The sequence below is a fragment of the Tinamus guttatus genome, unplaced genomic scaffold (assembly GCF_059628265.1).
Source record: "Tinamus guttatus ecotype Peru unplaced genomic scaffold, ASM5962826v1 Tinamus_guttatus_pri_ptg000149l, whole genome shotgun sequence".
Classification (NCBI taxonomy): Eukaryota; Metazoa; Chordata; class Aves; order Tinamiformes; family Tinamidae; genus Tinamus; species Tinamus guttatus.
This window is the reverse complement of record NW_028288683.1, coordinates 923,288-946,904: the sequence shown is the minus strand read 5'-3', so window position 1 is coordinate 946,904 and position 23,617 is coordinate 923,288. Positions and strand designations below refer to the sequence as shown.

Here is a 23,617-nt window from a genome sequence, read left to right as displayed (position 1 = left end):
AGCCTGCAATACGCAAGGTATCAGACAAGATGATCACAGAATCATTTCAGAGCATAGTTAAGGCTACTTTTATGAATATATACTTAAATAAAAAGTTATGTTCCCCTGAACATGTAACTTTTGTTTCATGAATGTTCCTCTATAATGTTTGTTTAGTATAGGGTTTTTCTGAACTTAAGTTGGGGGCTTTCTATATTATTGGGCTGTTGAGCCAGAGTCAGTAAGAGTAGGACCTGGAGATGAGAATAATAATCACGTCTCAGTGAAGACTAAGCATCATACAGAAATTCTGACAACAAGCACCTGATGCCAAGAAGTCCCACCAAATGAAGCAATTCCCTTGGAAACATGCTTAGAAGTGAAATAAGAGAAGAAAAAAAATAGCTAAAAAACCTACACAGTCTGTTCAAAAATACTGTGAAATTAATTCTTCCTCCCACACTACACGTCCTGAAAGTTGCAAGTGTCCCGCATCCCAAAAAAAGGGAAAATAAATAATAATAATAATAATAATAATAATAACAAAAAAAATGCCTAAGAAACAAAACAGAGTAAGAGAAGAAAGGAAATTCTCAAGTCACAGCTCAAAATGATTTTGATGACAACTACTAGTTTGGGAGTACAAGGCTCCATGTAAACAGTAGTCTTGAAACGCTCTTTATGTGTGGATTTATCAGGTCTTTACATAACTCTTAACTAAGAAGGACACTGAAAAAATGGAAGTTTTTGCTTAAATTAAAACTGTTTTAATTTCCAGAGACAGGATGGCAGAAGATGACCAAATGTGGTAAAAACATATGGTAATGTACTAAAATACACTGCACAGGAAACAAACAAAAATACCGGTACACTGCTTAGCAGGATTTGTGATATGCTAGACAAATCACGCTGGTACACTTGTTCTAAATGTAGTCATCATAAATATGGGCATATGAAACATGCAGAATAGGAGGTTAAGGGGGTGTAGTATATGTAAAAAATATTTACCGTGACTAATCTTACCCATCTCTTCAAAGGAAAAAAAAATAGAGAAAATACGCCATCTGCTTTAATGTCAGCAAGTTTTAGTAATCAGCAAGCTACAGGTCCACAAGCACAATGGTGAAATTGCAATGCGTTCACTGTTTGCCAAGAAAACAGAAAATCTAGGTTGCTTATGGGAGACTTTTAACAATATAGATTTGCACTTAATAATGAACACAGTCATACATCAATGGAAGCAGCTCCCTGTTGCCTGGCAGGGAATTTTGTGATCCAGCAAGTAAAAGACTTCAATGTCAGGAGAAACTCTTCTGGAATTATTACTTATTTATGAAAACTCTAAGACTAAGGAAATTTGTAATGGAAGTGATCATCACTGATAGCTTGAACTGAGCCGAGAAGCAAGAATTTGTTCAGAGAGTGCAAGAATGGTAGGCTTTTCTTCTCCCTCTAGGAAATGCTGAGGACTTAAGAAACCTGGAAAGTAATATGCAAACAATATAGGTAATTTTTACTTTCATGGGATGGGAAAAGGCTCTCTTTCTATCCTATGTTTACTAAATATCTGCAGATAAATTTGTAAATACCAGATGCTCACTGAAGAACCTCTGAAAGACTGATAAGCTTATTCTAGAATAATTGAACATTTCCAGAAGCCACCAGTGCTCTTATACTCCACACTACTCTGCCTCATCTCATGCTTTCTAGCAATTAGAAGCAACTGTTTTTAGTACCATATAATCCCTGAGTGGGTACAGTAAACAGTATCTAATAAGAAAAAAAGACAGAACTTAAATGTATCCTGAAAGAAAAAAAGGGTATAGGTCAGTGCTTCAAAGTGAGACAGATACACAAATAAAACATAAGCAAGCCAAAAAGGAACAGGAGCATGGTTGGAGCATGAGTTACACCAACTGGCCAGGAGATCAGCTGATTGCATCCCCTTACCTATCTTCGGAGGACTGCATGACTGAGCCCTCACAAAGCCGCCCCAAACTTCATCCACTTTGGAAAGAGATACAGATGATAGTATAGTGTTTCAAAGATGGTATAGTCTTCCAAGTTTATAAGGCATTTTAGTGCTAGAGTTGCACAAATTCTCTACTCTTTATAGCCAACAAAAGGAGTACAGGGGCAAGAAACCTCACAGGGGCAAGAAACCTCTCAGTACTCAGTTCCAGACAAGCTTACAAGCCTCTCTCCCACTTCAGCTGCGCTAGTTATACAGACAGACTCTTGGGAGGAGTCATAAGGATGGTAGGTGAGTGTTTCACCAAACTTGGAGAATGTGAGTATAATATAACAATTTTCACAAATCCGTAAAGTGTTAAACATGACATAAAAGTGAAATGAAATATTTAGGTGACTAGATAAAAGAAATTGGGGAAAGTTTAAGAAACAAAGAAGAGACACACAAAATTTATTATGAACATTAGAAAAAACTCCCTGACATCAAACTATTTTAAGCTGACAAGTAACATGGCAAGTCAATATTACAAAGCAACACTAATTGGGATACATCACTCTACATGTAATACTAGAAAATGCTTGCTAGAGAACAGATTTGCAATGACAGAAAAAATAGTCTGTATAATATAATTTGTGTTTTCTCTTTTCTATCTACAGCATTTTACATATTTTGTGATGTGGTTTAGCAATCCTTGAGCAATGTGAGGTAATTCTGAAACAGCAATCAGTCGTTTACATAATTAGTGTAACAGTATTTAATTATATGATTAGTGTAAAGATGTGTAATACTCTAATGGTATAATTAGAATGTGTTATAACTACATATAATTACATAATTAGGTGTAATGGCACAAAACTTCTCAAAAAATGGATATATACAACCCTGGCTATAGGAGTTGGTATAGTGCACAATAACGCATTGGTATAAGAAGGACAGTTAACATTTCATGTCACCTGTGTTAAGGATAGTGCAAAAGCAGTGAATGATAAAAGTCTGTGAAAAAGTAGTGGAAGCTAAAGTAGTAACGTGGTATGTCTTCAGCATAGGGGCAATTCAGTAACAATCTACAGTGAGTACAACCTTTATTTCCATCCTTAATTATCTATTTTTTATTTATAACTCTTCATAGAGTTACCAGAATAGTATGAGTATGGAGGGGTATAACTGAAGCATTCAAATACCTGCATTTTGCAAAAATATATAATTACTTATTTAAGTACTTTATTACTTTTAATTCTTTATAACACAAATGATTTTACTTTTTTTTTTTTCCATGTCCTTCAGATAACCTGGTAGCTGGTAATTCCATATGTCTGTTCATTAACCAGAGTAAGAAAGGAACACAATCTTTTTACTATTGCACTGCAGTACTGTCATGCCCACTCAATTACCAAGCCACACACACCCCAGAGATAACAAATTAACTGTTACTGTCTAGCACATTTAGTAATCACTATTCTTGCTACCTGCAGCAATATCTATACCAAAGCACTTTGACTGCTGTTTAAAATACCAGACTTCTTATAATTAAAAAAAAATTGTTGACACCCAAGAATATTACCCTTTCAAATATCTTAAGTGTTCTGTTCTACAGAATAGATGATGGAGACCTAGGTGACACTGGTGAACACTTACCTATGGAAGCGCTTCTAGTGAAAATAGGTAGGCTCACTTAATAGGATGATTCACTTCCCAATATAATGCCTCCCACCGAGTGTCCTAAAAGACAGGCTATAGGCACCTATCTTGTAATTCAATAACGCTTTACTGGAAGAATTCTTTAGCTAGTTCAATATTCTCAAAACTTATACTTTGTATAGCTCTGACTATCTATTTTTAGTAAAAGAGCAAATTGGTCTCATATGATGTATAACCTGAGCAATTATAATAATTATTTTTCTGTAATTTTTTATCATCCAAAAACCAGAAGGGATAAATCTTAAAAGAGATGGATATGATTCCTGCCAGAATTCCAAATTGCATTTCAATTGCCCTTAATAAATGAAGTGCATAAAAAAAATCCATCAACAACTTTTATGTAAAACTTTAATAGATGTTCATCTTTTTATATCACGAAGTTCCTGAGTTAGATTTTGTGACTAAGTACAGCACACAAATTCTGTTAAGGTAGACATCTAGGCATGTAAAACATCTCAAATCAAACTTTAATCTATGATTTCTCTCTACAGTTTTGTACACTTTATGTTAGATGCTTCAGTTTGTTTGCCTGATGTGAATCTGAGAACCCATTGAAGCTACTTGGAAAAATTCCTAGCCTGTCTTTGTGGTTAATGATCCACATTTTCTTTCCCTGCCTCCCCATGCATCTACAATGTGAACACAGAAAAATAAATTATACCATTCACCTTTGTTATGGTTTGCTAACCACTACATAATTTACTTAGTATTCAACTTGCAACAGAGTCTAGATTTTCCTGCTATACCTATTAGATCTTTTTGAACCTGCTCTTATCTGAAATCATGCTATTTGAATGTGGATGGCTACAAAATCTCAGGTATTTTTAAAGTGGTATCTGGTATAATAGCACAAATATTTTCCCTCTTCTCCACAAGGCATGAGGCTGACATATCTTGCCACTACGTTTGTCTTTTCCACAACTCCATCATACAAGCAATCAACAATTACTCTTGGATAAACTGAAATACATAGGCTTTCTTCTCCATATTCTTTCGAATTCAGAAAACACTTTCTTCGGTCATTAACTTTTAAGTTCTGATACCTCGCACTTTGTTCCATAGCATTTTATTCTGTTATTCTGGTTCCAGTCTTTCACATGTACTCCTCTGTATTTACAATGCATTCTAATTATGGGAATCAAATCTTTACAATCCATTCATAATCCAAGTTATTAGCAAAACCATGCAAGATTTCTCCTGGGAGTCCACCTTACATACAGCCATTTTTATCCTCACATTAGGCCAGTTCCTTACATGCTCCACAGCATGTAACAAAATGAGCAAACGTTTCCTCAACTAGACCTCAAACGATGTTGAGTAAGAACCAGCATCAAACCAGAATAACTTGTTTTACTTCCACATATGAGGTGGTTTTCCCACACAGAACGCATTGTGAACAAGAAAGGTTTACATGAAGTCAAAGTTTACATGAAGACAAATGGATTACAATAGTCTTTTTTGAGGTACTAATTAAATAAATGAGATCAAACCAAAACATATAGGGCTCAGGAACTCCTCTGAGCAGAAAATAGCAGGAGATTGGAGAAAGCTCAGCAAAGTGTCATATATACTTGGTCTGTTCTTGCTGGCATATGATATCACTACTGTTAAGGAGAGGATACCTGGCTAGATGAACCCTTAGACTGACTCAGTTTTTGTTTTTTTTTTTAAACACTATTTGCTCCTTTTCATCTTAACTCTAGCTAATCATTCTACATACTAAATGATTCCATGATCATATTAGAAAATCATATCAATTTATTTTAAGACCTGATAAATTCAGTATCTTATAGTTTTTTCATCTTGAAGAGAAAATCAAGGCTATCTCAAGCATCATCTACTGCAGAATACAAAAATATTTCTACGTGTAATGTGATTGTTTCTATAGAAGAAAACACAAACATTTAAAAAAGAGCTGTAGAATCATTGTGATACTCACTGTATTGGCAGTTTCTTCCCATAAATTCACCTGGACATTCACAGGAATAGTTGGCAACAAGGTCTGTACAAATTCCACCATTCTTGCAGGGCTCAGCTTCACATTCGTTTACATCTGCAGGAAGGACACAACATCAAGATTAGCAAAGAGGCATTCTAAAAGTAATAAAGACATGTTTTAAAGCACTATAATACAAAGTATTTATATGCCTGATATTAAAAGAAATGTGTTCTTTAGTCCATCAATTTCAAACATTTTCAATAATGAATGCGATTAACCAGAGTATGTTTGAGGAAAAAAGAAAAGCAATCTCATATAAACGTAGCTAGTTCCAAATACCTACTAATTTTTTGCAACAACAGAACTAAATGTTTTGCTTAGAGACTTGCTATGCAACTCCTGGAGGGTATCACAGCCACGAATTGGATCTTAAGTGAACAAATTAAATTAGTCTCAATAGAGTACTACTTAGTGACACCTGGAACTTTCAGAAATGTAGATACTTCTCCTTTAGCAACAGATGCCAGTTAAAAGTGCCTCTGAGTTCATCTTAATTCATTAAATATCTAATTGACAAGGCTGCTTAACTGTCTAAAAATTTTCCTTTCTGCACGTGAGTTAATCGACAAATTGAAACTAACAGCTTTATCTAAGGGCTTGCAAAATTCTATTAAATTCCAAAGACAGAAAAGGTGTTTAATTTTGACTTTCTTTCAGCACCTGCTTGTCAAATGGAGCATGGTAATCTTCATGTATAGTATCACGCTATTTTTCTCAAAAGCAATATAGTATTTTTCAGTCAGCATAAGCAGACATGTGAAAGACAATGATATCTCAGAATTCTCAATATGTGCATTTATGTTTAGTCTATACAGACTAGAGACTATGTATGGATATATGCCCTACTCTGTCTAAGAATTGCATCAATGCATATGATTAAATATTTAAAATGGTAGCCTGCACTAGCTTCACTAAGAGTTGAAGTCCTGTTGCATTAGACACTGTAAATAGCAAATAGGAAAGCAATCTTTAACTTGCATTATAATTTGACTCAGTTTTGCTTAGGTGTATATAAATCATGGATGCAGTTGTTGATAAAGCATGCACAGTACATGCACAATACAGAAATAAGCTCAAGTAGGAGGGTACTTAACACCAGACATAACTTGTTGCATTCTTTGTTAGTCCAAACACGCTCCAAATTGAACAATATGTATTACTGCCGTATCGAATCTGCTTCTAGCCCAAAATGCAGAAATGGTTTGGGCTGGCATATGTGAATAGCATAAGCTAAAGAAAATGCTACATAAATGACTAAACATAAAGTAACAAGACATGTAAAGGAGAGGCAGAATGCAGGGATGACAATGAAGTAGCTTGATTTCTGATAGATAAGCATACAACTTTTGCACTTTTTTTGATTCCTTTCACTTACTAGAAATACACAAACAAAAAAGTAATGTTTTAATACACAAGTTTTGCCTAGATCTTACTGGTTTTCTGATATCTACAGAAAAGCTAGTATCTTTAGTCTGTTCTAAAAATCTTTGTAGCTTTTAATTTACTATATATATATAAGTATGGTTTATACAAGAGAATTGTGCACTTTTCCTGTTGAATGAAGATGGACTGCTATATGTACCATCATTAATTTTTTACTACACAACACACATAGCTAGCAATGCACAATTTCTAGCTTTTACAGTTACTTCATTTATTTCATTTAATAATCTGTCAATATCTGTTCCAATTAGTTTTACAAAATTAGTTTCTACTAGAATTATTTTTACTACTCCAAAGATGTAGCCTTTAAGAGTCATTTTTATGCCAAAACTAAATTTTCTGCCTTTGTGGTATATGAAACACAAGACAAAAGTAACTTTATGATGGAAAAAAAAAACTATTTTAAGATTTCTAAATCTTAATTATACTCCTATACACAATAAATACTTTTCATATGTACAAAATAGCACTGATGCCTGTGATTTCCTGGAGGATGCATTTTACCCCATCAAGAACTGAACTGTCTTAAGTATAAAAAAAGGCACCAAAATAGAAAGGGTATCAGAAAAATTGCATGAACCATGTTCATTCCAGAAACTAAACACTTTCAGAAACTAAAGGAAAATTATATTTTAGAGTACACAAATAATTTACAATATGGTCCTACAACCAACCATCTGCTTTTGAAAAGCCACCATTTGAACCCAGATGCACTGGATACATCTGGCTCTACCAAAATTATGTTGCTAAGACAACATAATTTGTGATTGAAGTAATACAACACTGCATGTGCACTGCATGCACAACATTTCATGAAGTGACAGGTTATAAGAGTCTGTTTTTGCAAACTTCACAGTGAGCAGGTGTCTTAGTTTTACATGGACTTCCATAGAAGATGGAAGATGTCTATCTATGGAAGAAGTCCATAGAAGATGGAAATCTCAGTTAAAATGCATTTCCAGATCCCGCCTCAAACTAGGTTTTCTTTTTTAATGAAAGCTTTCTAAAGTAAAGCTCTTTTCCAACTTTGTAGTTAAAAGATAAGCCGAAGCATTCAGCCTTTTTAGGGTACACTTATATAAAGTGTTCTGCTTATAGCAGGCTGGTCTTTGCAATTATTGTTTCCTGCCATCCCTTAACCATGTTCCCTTCCCATCTTTCCATCAGAATCTAGTTGAAGAGTGACCAGACATATAATTACACTGAAATGACATACATAAATGAGCACTTTTGAAGCTTGTTGCTTCAACAAGCACTCTGAAGATGATAACTTCTTCACCATAACAGTAATTTGTGTAATAGCCCATCACACTGCTTTAAGATATGAATAAATTCCAATGGAATTTAACTATAAGGGTCATTTGTATTTACACTTTCACAGCATTTGTGGGGGGAGGGAGGAGTGGAGAGTCATGTCATCAACGCGTAACAAAAGATAAAGGTGTCTTTTGCCTAAACATTTATAGAGTAAGAACATACTGTTTTATTATGGTATTTCATCAGCTGTATTTGTACAACTACAGTTATATCTACTGTAAAAGTTACACTGGGTTCCCAGGCATTTTGTGCATTCATCGGACCGTATTTCTGTATACCATTTTCTGGAGAACTATTTTGCAAACAAGCAGCACTAACAAGGCAATGACACGTACAACTAGAAGCTAGATTTTTAGAGGAACCATTATATATTTTACTCTTGTTATGCTTTGTGAAATTAACTTCTCAGTAAATAGGTATATGCTTCTGATTGTTTTTAGCTGTGCTACTGAAACAACTGGAAAGTAAGCAGTCCTTTGAATTCCACTTATACTCAGTCAGTCCATGTCTGTACCAGATCTGGACTCTGTGCCATACGCCAGCAAAATATACACAGTATGCAGACTTCGTATCCATACTCCGACTGTTGCTGCAGACAGAGATACAAAGGCAAATCTTCGCTATACTTGGAGGCTACTTTCAGTTCTTTGAACGAGCAAAATTCCAGAGTCCCATAATAAGATTAATATTTACTAGTAAACTTTCAGTTTTTCTTAAAGGCATTATATACTGCAACAATAAAAATTCACTGGGTTCCTGCCTGAAAATCTGCCTATTAAAGAGGAGGAATACAAGGAACAGTTCAGTGTGCTATAAATAAAATCTACTATGGGATATGACCAAAGAACAGAAATTCTAGATAAAGAGTTCTGAATTCTTTATATGCATTTATAAAATTTAACACAATACTTTATCTCCTTACTTGTCTTTTTAAGCAAAGTCCATTAACCTTACATTTTCACCAGATTATTGATCATTTTAATACAAGCTAACACATTTGTGGGAAAAAATAAAGGTCACTGTGAACTGAAAAACACTAAGTAAGCAAATGAACTATCTTTCATGTGGTAAAAAAAGGGGAGTAATTTATCCTTTAAAAGCCTTACTGTATAAAGATGTGTTTTCAAGATATTTGACTTATTTTGGGTCAGCCTTCATAGTGAAATATGCAGGATAAAATGTATGACTTTGCAGTATATTTCTAATTGTCTCTGAGAATGAAGTGAAAAAAGTAACAGATATTTTTATACCAATCCTTTATTTTAGCCTTGCGGAACAATTACATATGATTAATGCAGAAAGAAAGAAGTCTGGATTATATTTTTCACTTGGATCCTAGAGTTTGTTTTGTTTTTCCCTCCACTTCAAGCAGCTTTGAAATAATCAATCCAAACAAATAAATCATATTTGACATGATAAATAAGGAGGGACTAGCTCATTCTAGTTTCAATTTGATACTAGCACAGACCTTTGTAGGAAAGAAAATTAGCTTAACTGATTTAAAGGAAGGAGCAGAAGCTTTACAAAATTATTTAATTCACTATTCACTATAATATGTGATTAAATGTGCAGATATAAAATATTTTATTAAAAATGGTTTCTGCAAATTAGGGTCAGATATTCTGTTCAAATTGTTATATGGGCCAATTATGATATTAAACTTTACACTAACTAAAGCTCCTCTGAAATACAAATATTCCCTTTCAAGCACTGTTGTATTATGATGATTTGAAGTATTTTCAGTAGAAATTTTAAAATTCAAGAACTTCTGGTGTAGTTTCTCCTAAAGACAATCAAGGCTTCTAAAGAAAAGCAAAAGATGTTATATGCTTGAATAATAACTGTTTGTTGACTATGCAACTTATTTATGTTCATTAGAAGAATGTGCTTTTAACATAAATTGAGTAACACAAAATAAAATCACTGTTGTTTTCTCTGATTTTTCAATATACTTCAGTTTATGCCAAGCTAGTTTTTGAGGTTGATTCAGATAAAAACTTTATGCACTATAATAGATAAAATAGATAACTGGATTCCACCAGATAATTCAGAAGCCCTAAGAAAATGACCTAATAAGACTGCTAAATGCTGAATGAAAGAGTTTCTAGAAAAGGCTTCAATGCCAGCATGGAGGAATTTAATAGTTCTGAATTGTGCCAACAGTTAGCTAAAAATAATTAGTAGTAATAATAACAATAATGAATATGATAATATCAAATGAAGCACTGGGTATATGGAACTTCACTGATTTGGCACTTAAGGCAGCCAATTCAGAGACATGTATCAGCTGTAGTAGTTCACCTTGACTCAAAACAGATCTCTCTGTAGAATTCTGAAATGAACTGGGGTGTAGGAATGAGAAAATACTGTTTTTTTTTTTTTTTGAAAATGCATTGCTACTTGAATAATATATCACAGGGTGAAGGCACTTGACATGAAAAATCATGTTAGGTCCCACCCTAAATTTCCACTACACACCTACACATCTAAAAATCATGTTAGGTCCACATCTACAATTTCCACTTCCTAAAGTGAGACCATAACCAGAAAGCTATGCCTGGGCACAGCTGAAGTTGCATCATTAGGCACCCTGCAAGAGAAATACGATGTCAGAAACTGCACAAGTAAGAGGGCTAGACTACATAACATGGTGATTTGGCACTTACCACACATCAGAATTTGGGGATTGATCCTTGTTTGATTATAGCACTGTAAAATCCTTTGAGTATTGAATATAGCATGAGTAAAAACAGATACTGTACAAATAAAAGTAATATAACTAAAGAAATATACTGCTTATTTTGACCTTTAATTGCTAACTGTAGACACACAAATTTTCCAGGAAGAGTACCCCAAACTAAAAAAATAGTATATATTAATAACAGACCTGTTATAATCAAACATTTAACTATTAACTATTCAAGTTCTTCTGCTAGCTGGCAGTTATCAGCCTGATTCTTTGTGACTGAGGGCTGAATAAGCCTGATCAATAGCTTTTGACATTTCAGCTTGCTGCTTGGCTACAAGATTATACCAGCAGCTTGTTCCCACCTCCTGCCCTCTTGTTCTTGGCTTAGGCCTGGCTCCTGCTATCTGAAGGCTCCGGCCTTGTTTCTAGTCCAGGGCTAAATTGTGTAGTACACGCTTCCTGAATTTCCCTCCTGCCTACCGACCCATTCTTTCTTGAGCATCCTTTGATTTTACGCTCATTTTGGCTTGTGGATCATACTCACAGTTTGGTCCCAAGTCTCATTTTTCATCAGTCTTCTAGCTTGATAAAATGCTTAACCCATCTAAGTCCCAATATCTGGAATGCACGTTTCAAATTAGAAGTAAGCTTGGCCCTTATCATGGGGCATCGATTAGACATACCACAGCTGTGGCTCAGTAATATTGCAAATATTTTTCTGTAACAACACAAGATCTATTCAATGTATAGAAAAGAGATGGGGACTGATGATTAACTGCTTATAATCTCCTAATTAGTTTCTATGAAAAAAAAGCAACTGCACACTCTATAAAGACCAGAGCAAGAAAAAAAAAAGTTTTTTAAAGAAAATCAAAGATGAACTTCACTATCCCAGTTCTACATGAAAAGAAAGTGTACGGATGACTGAATGCTATACTAAGATACCTCTTGTATGGGAATGCTTAAGGAATAAAATACAGGATTGAACAATATAGAATAATTATCTTGAGCTGGTGCAGCCTTTTCATGTAGTTGGAGTTTTTTGATGGTTCTTGATAGATCTTTAGATTCTAGATAGAATTTACCGGTTTTATTCATTACTGACACTGAAAGACTTAATTAGAAGACTAAGTAATATAAGACCATATGAACCATATGATTTTGCCTGCAGAACTTTATAATAGCTCTTACTGTTTAAACATAACCTTTCAAATAGGAACCTTTCATTATTACTTTCCGAATAAATAACATGGAAGTTGGATTATATACTTTTTGTTACTATATATTTTTGTGCATTTTTCAGATATTAAATGGCCCAGCTGCATTGAAATCAGTAAAATCCTGGTGATTTTACCCAGCAAAGAATCCGAATCAAGAGATTTACTAAAGTAGTATTTAATAAGTCTATCTTAATATTTAATAATTCTATTTTAACAGAGAACTACTCAGTTAAATGATAATATGTGAAGGATTAAAGAACTCAAAGGACATGCCTGCTTTAGAGTCAGGAGACTTTCAGTAAAATATTTACAAAAACAAAATTTGGAACATGAATTTGCCTTCTTTAGGTCCTATGGTCTACTAAAACCATTCTAAATTGTACAACTTCACATTGAAAGGTACAACTTCACATTTTATAAAAAGCTTGCAAATTTGTATTTAAAACAGAAAAAAACCTGAAAGTTTGAAAAGAGAAATAGATCATCTTAAACTGTTGGTTAAAAGAGTCTAAACAGGTAAGTAGTTCATTCAATAGTAATTTGTTTTATAAATATCTACAGCTTTATGAAAGTTTTCAGCTAGGTTTCAAAGAAATTCCAAACAAGTTTTTGGATGCAAAATGAACGAAATCTTTACTGATGTTATAGTCAAGAAAACTCTTCCTGATTTAAGCAAGCTTATGCAAATAAAAAAACTAATATGTTATGAATATAACCCTCCCACTCTACATTCAAAAGGAACAGAAGAGTTCTTCTTCTTCTTCAGTAGAGGAGTTTTGAGAAAGAAAATCCTGTTCTGCAAAATTGAAAGAATACTTGAAGTTGGAAGTCTTTTTTTTATATGATGCACTTCAATTTGACATGACCTGTGAAATACTTAATTTTGACTAAAGAGTGTTTTTTATAATGACTGGATTTCCGCCCCACAGGTTCACATATCTGTTCTACCTGTATCATTTACACCCTTGTTTACCATAATGCTTATCCAGAATCAACGACCTAGTGGTAGTGGCTATTTGTAAGCTTGTATTTTAAGACAGAGTTATTACTTAAATCTTCAAATTTTTACCTACTATAATGGCATTTTCCCTCGTTAACACTCCTGTGAACAAAAATGTCCAAATTTAAAGTTTGTCAGTCATTCCTGAATGCATTGCAATATAATACTAATTCTAACCACGGTTTTTAGAATGAATGCTAAGGATGAATTCTATAAACTTTTTTTGAAATGTCAAGAAAAAATAACTATTTCATATAATACTGTTCTTCTGGGCACTTTTCATTCAGGTCAGATTTAATTTAAAAATTTTTAGGAAACTGCACTGGTAAATACTGCAAAGTTTATTCATCACTCTGCTATATGCAAACATAATATTTTCTGTGTTATGTCCATTACATAAAGGTTTTCCAGCATGAGTGTCAATAGTAACCATTTTATTATTAATACAGTCCAAAAGTTGTTTTGTTTTTTTCCTAGAAACTACTAGATACTGTGTAAAATAATGTTAAGATCATAGAATTAAGTTCATAAAAGTCAAATGGAAATGTCTAAAGTGTACTATAAAGATTCCTATTGCCTTCAAAGAGCTTTGATCAGATTCTAAACGGGGAAGGGCTCTACAGGAATCTTTACCCCAGTAACTATACATCTTGGTTCTTCCATAGCAATATTTTTGACTGATTAAAAAGTGAACTAACTTTTTAATGGATTTTTATTACAAGCATTTTTCCAAAATTCTCAACTTTAGCAGTAAAATTAAACAATTCAAACATAAACTGGGTTATTTTTGTAAATAGCATAGGTGGACTTGACGAGAAGTCCAATTATTTTCAAAGCAAGATAACACAGATCAGAAAGTTACCATATTTCCCTTTCCATGTCTCAAAATAATCACTTCATAATGCAATTCTTTATGTATTTCAGAACAGAGTGATTATATCCTTTTCAGATTAAATTTATACCTATATACATATAATTATGTTTGCATAAGTGCATGTAAAGAGTGATTTCTGCCCTTTTCTAATACCTTACAAATTCATATTTCTAATGGATCATAAGTATACAAGCGCATTATTGCTTATTACTCTTATTGCTAAATTTAATCACAGAAATAAACTTTCTTCCTCTTAAGTGGCTGTGGAACGCCACATTTTCTCTACATGTAACATACATGGATACATACCATATTAAAAGCACACTTACAAATAATTTAATACTTATGGAGAGTTAAGAAAGTACTGGATGCTTTAATAAATGACTAATCAATTCTTTATGATTCTGTGATCATTAAGCATCACAGAAAAACAGTATTTTTGTGTATAAATAAATACAAATACACATAGACATTAAAAATTCTTACATACACACAGAAAAATATATGTAAAATATTACAGCATATACACATCCGATATGTATCATCTGTGGCAAACACACTTATTTGTTGACCACCTGTTAATCATTTTCGCTTTTGGAGTACTTGAATTTCATTGCCTCCTCTGCAAAGGCGAAAAAGATGACCAGATTTCCCTTCGTGTAGAAGATGCAGAACACGAATGAAGTAGTTTCCTCACATCATCAATGACTGTCTAGTTCAGAAAGGGAAGTATTTATTGCAGTGACTTTTGTCTCCATCTGACTGACAGCTCTGTTATCTCAGGGCACATACACCCCACTTGTTCTTCGTGACTCACAGGGAGTTATATGTCCTGTACTAAAAACATCCCTCAGAACTGGAATTTGTATTTATGGCAGCTGGCCCTGGGAACATCACATTTGTTTTATGCTTGAATAAAATGAGATCTATCCAAATAAGTTCATGCATTTTCCAAGACTATGGTTAGCAGCTAAAGAATTGCATTCTAGTCTGTAAATGTTATCTGAACCACAACTCTGGGCCATGGATACTACAACCTTTGTAAAAAAAATCTTTATTTTTACTGAGCAATGGGAAGACGGGCTCTTTCTGCTCAAAATTAATGAAGTGACAAGTAAATACTGCAAGTTGTAAATATTACAGTCAGTCAAAAGAAAGTTCATTCCACCTTCTACCTTCTTCTTCATTTTGGTATATATCTTGTCCTGCAAGGTTATTCTGAAGCACTCTTAAATATTAAGCAAGTTTGGCAAATAAAATAGAGTAGATGAAAATTTCACTATGGAAAATAGACTAATCTTCTGTAACAATGAAAGCTGGTAGTCTAGCAAGAGAATATTGCTTTTAATTATACTCCTAAAACTGCTTGAGAGTAATGATTGTTATGCATAAAAAGTTCTACTAAACAGAAAAAAAAAAGGATCAGACAATACATTTTCAGAAGCAGATGCCTTAGTGACTTGAAGTAAGAAAAAATGAAATCTGAGAAGATCATAAAATTTGTCTATTACGTGCAGGCAAACTGCAATTTACATTATCTTTTAGGGTGTAATACATATATGTCCAGATGACACAAAACTGTCAAGTTGGTAAGGGAGCAATTCCCAACAAACATCATTTTTGTTCATTGATTGCCAAGCAGATTCCATTGCAAGTTTTCTGAGATGAGAGCCAACTACTAGTGGTCAGACACACAAATGATTTGAGTGCTTGAACAGAAAAGTATCACATATGAGAACTACTGAGCTCCTTGGAAATTCTTAGGATTAGCTACACTATTAGCAGCATTCAGTGCATTCTAGTTTTTTGCATTCTATCTAATCTGATAAAAAATGGAGAGCTGCCAATTCTACCCCTTATGCCCAGTGCTCTATATGTTCCTGTCTCCCCTCTCATGCTGGACCTAGCAATAGTGTGGCTGTACGGGAGGCCAGTTCGGTGATCTGACCCCACAGAAAATCCCATGTTCATGAGTTATCAGCGGGCTGTGCTGGTTCAGAGTGAACCTCTACTGTTATGCCTGATGAGGATATGCTCCCTGGGGAGAAAGGAACCACTGCTTCTGATACTATCAGGCAGCCACCCTTGAGACCTAGGCAGATGTCGGGACACTACAGCTCATTAGAGCAGAGGGCAAGAAATGTGTCTACTATGACGTCAGACATTAAAAAGTGATATGAAAAGTCAAAGATCTATTCATTGTTGTCAGTGTACATGAAGAAAAACCTTGGGTGCTGACATGTTATTTATGAATTTGCAGGTAGTGTATTCATACAGGATTGTATTTGTTGGAATGAAACGGTTTGAGCTGAGAACTCAATATGCACATTACGCATATTCCAGGTCAGGTGGACTGAATAACCACTACCCTCTGGTATTATGTCTATTTTTATCTGAAATTCAGTTAATATGTTCTGAGACTGCGCTGTTACATGAAGCAAAGCTCTGTAAAGTGGAGATAACAGGAGATTTTCTTTAAAATTACACCCTAGTTCAAACTAAAACACTCATGTTGATACCCTACAAAAATAATTACATGTTATTTAATATGTTAGAATAAATGCAAGCTAGAAGAATATTCTGGATATTGATATGCAAATGTAATTGCATCATGAGTTTTCCTTGAGATATTTTATGAATATAAAGGGATATTTTATGAATACATTTGTAATGCAAACTGGTACATACCATTAGGCTATTATCTCATTATAGTGAGCTTCTTATCCATGCAATGTGTTTTTGAAGTTTGTGCACACAAATAGACCTAACCTTACATTCTTCTCTGCCTCTGTATGCTGCTTGCTTACAGACAAACCCACTCATCTCAAGAATGTATTCACATCAATTACTACTTACAGTTTCAAAAGAGGAGGTAGCATATGCAATAGATCTCTAGATCTTCTTATTAAAACGTCTTTGGCTTCTTGACACTGTATTGGGTTTACAGTATAAGGATAACAACTGAAGCACTAATTTCTTTTTTTTTTCAATCTCTGACAAAAAAAAACACGAGTGCCATGTGCATTGCTTAAGTTCCATATACTAATGAAATCAGTCATAAAATTTTCAATTAGTTCAATGTGTCAGTGCAAAGACACATTTTGTAAAGTAATAGGGAACACCACAGTCCTTGCTTGCTGGGACTTGCATTCCTAACACATATGCAATATTTCCATTCCACATCCTTGATACACCTACACACACAGATGGCTGAGTACAGTAGTTCTTATAACAGTAAAACAATAAAAGAAGAAGAAAAAAAAAAAGCAAGGAAAGGACCTAAATTACAAACTATGTATTTTTTCTAACAGCTGCTTCCTACACAGATGGATCAGACAGATTGTGCCACTGCTTGACAAAATTCTAAACGGCAACTTTTGTCTAATTAAATTAAATTATTAAAAACAACTTCAAGACTTCATTTATCTCCCTGAAACAAACAAGCTTGCATCAATTTGGAAGTGCAAAAGAGACCTTTCAAGCTGTACTGTGTCTGTTTATCCCAAACTAACACAATGGTTGCAGTCACCCTACAACTTCCTGCTTCTATCTAAATGAGCACAGAAAGCGGAGAGAAGGAATGCAGCACAGATAATGCATCTGCAGTGAACTGTGTTGATCTTCCAACCATCCACAATTCTTTTGTGCTTATCTATTTCATCTACCAAGTTACAGTTACAAATATTAACACATTTTACATTTTTAGTTCTCTATTGGTCTAATAATATGATTAACATATAGCATCCTGAAGCTTCCCTCAATTCACTTCCTGGGAGAAAAAATACATGAATAATAATTTGGGTAAAGACCAATTTTACAAGTTACTTAATAAGGCTGTATCAAACAATGCATGTCCACAGTTTTAAGAAAATGACTTATGACTGACTGTACTGGCACTCAAGGATGTAATTCTCAATAACAATCGTTCTGGTTTGTGGTTTTGTGTTTGAAAGATGGTGCCCTATAAACAGAAGGAATTAAAGCTGGCTGGGAACTATACCTCATTCACAAAGTGAAGGATAGAATTTTAAGTGTCTATTGGCAAATGATAGAAAATGACTTTTCAAAAAATAAAAAATCCTGTACTAGTTTTTGTAACAGAATTGAAATGAACACTTCTTAACGCTAAAAGAGAGAGAGAACGAATCTGCTAAACAGAAATAAAAAAAGGATCAGACAACACATTTCAGAAGCAGATGAAATGCTTCATCTGAGGTGAGGTCTTGTAAAATAGCTTTTGCTTGTTAGAATTATTAAGCCTGAAGAAAATTCAAAATATTTACACAGTAAATATATGCACAGTACATACTGTGCAGGACAAAGTATTAAGTAATAAAGAATAAGCATAAACAAATAAAGAGATAATGGATTCACTATTGTGACTCTTATAGAAGAAAAATTTTTACTGCAGTAAATAGCCTGTTTGAACAATGTGTGCATAAGCATGCCTTTATTTGAAAATCTCTATCTATGTAAGTATGAGATGTTTAAGAAATACAAGCTCCAAAAACTGGTACAATATCTTCAGAGAAATCATATGAAAGTAGGCGTTCATATGAAGAGATTATATGAATCAGTGCCCAGTTCCCTGTTAGAATGCCATTTAGCTCCTCAAACCACTCATTATTTTATCGCAACATATCCCTGTTACAAAACGAGTATGAGAGAATAATCTGTATGCTCATCCACACACTCATTTCACAAAACCAGATAAGATCCTTTACACAATTCTTTCAAAGAGTTGTCTAGTTATTGAATATCTAAAAGGAAAACTATATTTTTTTGTAAATGAAAACACTGTTAGTATTCTTAATACAAACAGTTACTGCACTGAGGAAACCCACAGAGAAAAGCATATTATGATATTTACATGATAAGGACAAATGTTGGCATTACAGTATTATAAATGGACTATAAAAGTTCATTTTTCATTCAATATTTATTATTAATTGAAGTTTAAAGAATAATTTGTGCAAAATGTGCTTCATATGTTACCCTTTTAATACAGAACGCAAGCAATTCTAATTCTTGTAGTTCCAGTCAAACAGCAGTATGTATGTTTTTAGAATGTTAATCTCTTTCTACAGTAAAATAGTACTTAAGACAGTAATTAGAGAAAGATATGGGCTATTGACAATCCACATGACTTTTAAATGATAGAAACACACATTGTAAATGCACCAGTCATTGTATAGTCTACCCATTCTGTAGAACATAACAAATCCACCCCTCTGCTCAAAACTCTCATGAAGTACAAAAGCAATCAGCAATCTACACTACAAAATCTTACGAAAAGACTCAGCATAAAAGTAGGCAGTTCAGTAAAAGCCTTAGCTTAACGTCTACTTCTGGTTAAAGCAGCAAAAATAGGAAAGAACATACAAAATGCTGCATAAAGAACACAGAAGGTACTATAAGGATGTTCTGCTTAATAAACAGTATAGCTTCATCTTCAATACTCTGGTATTGAAGGTCACTGTCTCTATACTATAGAACCATATGCCAAAATATACCATAAAACAAAGAAGAATTTGAGAAGAGCAATGAGAAATTATCATAAAACTCTAGAAAAATTGTCATATAGGAAGAAACAGAAACAATTTGGACTGTTTGTATTGGAAAGAATAACAGAGGAAAGGATGTGTATACATAAAGAAAGCACTCAAAAGCTGCTTTTCCTCTAGCCTCAAAAGAAACACTCAAAGTCATTGAAAGACAGCAGGTTCAAAATTGAAAAAGATGTTTTCAATATACAGCACAATTGGACTACAAGACTCAAAGCATCAGGAAGTTGTTCAGGTCAGTAATTCAATAGGAACAAAAAAGATATTGGACATGTATATTAATAAAAATGAAGTGTGATATATAGACAAACACTAACAAAAATGAAACAAAATTGAAAAGCTAGATATTTCATATCTAGCTGAGGTTTTAAGCTAATTATAGAATGGGCTAAAATCTTCAGTAGGGGGTAACTTGTGCCCTGTATTTTCATCGTGAGAGTGTCCTGATCCTTTCTGTAATGCATCTGGCGTTGGCCTCTTTCCTGATATTTAATCCTTTCTCTCTCCAGGCCTCAAGCAGTCTCATCTCAGCCACTGACTGCTTTGACCAAGATAGTTATTGGGGGTTTTAAACAAAACAACTCCTGCCCAATAGCTTTAAAATCCTTGTTGCTTGTTTAATATTGCCAGATACTTGTTCAAACAAGTTTTACCTCATCAGAGCATTTATTTTTCCAGGCACTTTCACAAAGACTTTCTGGACTTATAAGAGAGGAGCAAATATCTGCTGAACTGCCTCTATCACACTTAGTAGATCTTTCTTCCATCATCTCATACTTCTGATGATCTAATTCCTGGCATTTCAGTGCTCTATATCTTTCTTCTTTCTGCAGCCCACATTTAAGGAAAAAAAAACATTTAATTGACTTTTCCTCCTTCTGGTCATCTCTCTCAGATTTCTATCAAACTAATTAATTTCTCTTTTGTTTTAATTAAGCAAAGTACCAGAAGGTTCCCAAACAAACAAGAATATATCTATCTTTCCTTTTCTATTATCTAAGCAAACAAACCAAGGCAGAAATAGTTTTCAGACTTCATCTTAATAAAGCTTAGACATACATTATTTGAATTTTATACATAAATAATTAAGTCCTATGGAACTGATTCACGGAATCTATACATACATCTAATTTCAACAGCACAACAAAGCAAAAAAGAAAAAAAAAAAAGGAAAACCTAAGTTAGAATTAGAATTCAAAGAACAGCCTTAGTGCATATTCTTAATCAGAAGCATGGGACAAGCACCTGGTAGTGTCAAGCTGTATCTGTCTTTGTAAACTAAAGTTGCTCAATTGGTTCAGAGGCCAGATGGCTTGGAACAACCAGCATGTGATAAATATGATCTTGTTTAGCCTCCAGAAGATGACAGCTACCTTCAGCCTGCCTGTGGGGAGCAGTTTCAGGATGTTTTCACCCAACAAACTGCACTCCTTGTTAGACACAAAATCCATGCCATATCATTTTCTGACATCTTCCTCTCACATGTATTTCAGCCCAGTAGACGGAAAAGTTGCTGGAGTAGAATTTGATGATGGAGTTTCAGCTATAGATTACACAGCATCCTGCCCGGGTCTGACACAGATGGCACAGACCCTTCCAGCGGGCAGCTATGAACCCTGAGTCCATGCACAGGTGAGCAAACAACCTAATGGGAACAAGGCATCCATAGACCATCAAAACCTGGGTGGCCGCACGCCTTCCTCAGCTATCTGGGCTGTTTCGGATGATACTAACATGGCAGACATAAAAACCAAAGATAATCTGCATTGTGAAGGCAGAAAGCGGGGAACTCTGTAATGGAAAGAGCTTGCATAAATGACTAACGCGCTAAATTAATAAAGCTTTATTTTCTAAGAGTACAGAATGATGGTATGGCTGATGGTCAAATTATAAAATCACATCTTAACCAAACCCTTAAAATTACACTTTGTTGTGTTTCAAACTTCACTTTCTCCTGTTGAGGTACTATCGCATTTCAGTTAGTTGTAGCCTCATGCCTTAATACAAATTGTTGCTAATAACTCAGACTTTCATAATTTTCAAAAGAGAATCTCTCTGATAATCACAAAAACTTACTTTGTTTGTATCTCTCAATTATGTTCAGAAAAGAACCTGGGTTATCTAATGTAGGATGCGGAAAATCTCTCCACTTTGGATCCTTCCAAGGAATTTTGATTTGTTCTGGAGAATTTAAGACTGTATTTTTAGGGTGTTACTGTGGGTGAGAACATAACCTCACTGTATGTACCTGACAGCATTTATTATCAGAACATAAGCTCCTAGAACAGTATTAATAAGATTTATAATGTAAATGGTTTAGAAGATGGTTGAAGAGCAACAGCAGATCTTTATTGCTTTTTTTTTCTCCAATAAAAACTCTCAAGATTGACTTTCAAGAAGTTCAACATTAAATAAAAATGACCAGAATAGGAATTAACCCTACGGTCGCATCCTTGTTTCTGGTGAATGACAGAGCATTGTATTTACATTGATTTCAGTCAAAAGGGATATCAAGAAAAAATGATTTATCACTCTTAAGAATAAGTATCACACAAACTGTACACCCTAGAGTATTGCTAGGCCTGAGTTGTACACCATGGGATTTAGATCAGCTGTATGCTCAGGATGTCCTCTTTACACTCTCCCCTCAAATTAATACGCATTGATAAGATCCTCCCTCAGTTTTCTCCAGGATGAAGAGTCCCAGCTCTTTCAGATTTTGCTTCTTCAGTGCCACTATGAAAATCTCCCCAAATTTGTATTCAAAGTTTGGATTTTCCTATCCAAACTTTGATTATTTTATGAGGCCAGAAATGAGAATCTTTAGTTCGAAGGCATTGTTTCCAATTTTTCCACAGTGAACATTGCTAATTATCTTTTAAAATTTACATATTAATCATTTACATGGGCAAAAGGTCCAGGGATCTCAGAAATATTGATGGGATGTTGGCTGATGTGAATGACAGAATAACAGCTTTGGGAACATATCTTGACTGCAAAAATCAATCACCTAGCTTAATTGATTTAACAAAAAAAAAATTAGACATGAAAGAAATCAAAGATAAAATAACCAAGCACTGCAGAACTATAAAGTAATTTTTTGAAATCTTAATGGTTTTAGATGAAGATACATGTCTTGCAATTAGGTCATTTTAACTTATCCTTTTGTGCTGGAATTACTTTGACAGACTTCCTATATAATGTACAACTGGTTCAGAATTGAATTTCTGAACCTCACAAAGCAAGACAGTATGAATAAAAGGAGTTTTGTAAAGTAAGCTAGAATGATGTCAGATAAAAGAGTGTCACAAAATACATCACTGCGCTTCTTCCTGTTTATGAATACTTTCTCTACAATTTTAATTGCTGTCACCCTCAGAGACCCTCTGGGGATATACATACTATATTTGATTTATTATCACATCTTAAAACAAATTCTCTGAAAAAAGAATGAATTTCATACTTCCCCAACAAGTTAACTTCTCATGTAAACAAGCTTTACCTGGAATCACATTACATTTTCTGTTTCTAATTTTCACACAGTGGATATAAATAACTTGATGGAAGAATTCTACCTTATTCTACAGATGGTAAAAATGCACTTTGCGGATTATGAGGATTACATTAGCTAATTGCTACATACCTGTATACTTTTAAAAGGATGTTTGATAGACAGCTACAATGAATCTCTCCATAGTGGACTATATTTTTTTATTTTGCTTATATAAAATAACAGAGGTATGGTCTGGAGATACAGATATGTTCTGGAGAGTACATATTATGCACCCATCTTGCTTGATGCAAATATGTGGTGCTACTGGCAGCAGACACTACACCCTTTCTGAGCCAATTATCTGGCACA

General features: G+C 34.1%; 1 protein-coding gene across 1 annotated transcript in view; it reads right to left on the bottom strand.

Moving 5' to 3' along the window:
• The window catches only part of EDIL3 (EGF like and discoidin domains 3), a 224,305-nt gene that overhangs the window by 88,206 nt on the left and 112,482 nt on the right, over window positions 1-23,617 (bottom strand). The window contains exon 5 of the mRNA XM_088522101.1: window positions 5,589-5,702. Within this exon, the coding sequence (XP_088378227.1) occupies window positions 5,589-5,702 (114 nt within the window). The remainder of the gene's footprint in view (window positions 1-5,588; window positions 5,703-23,617) is intronic.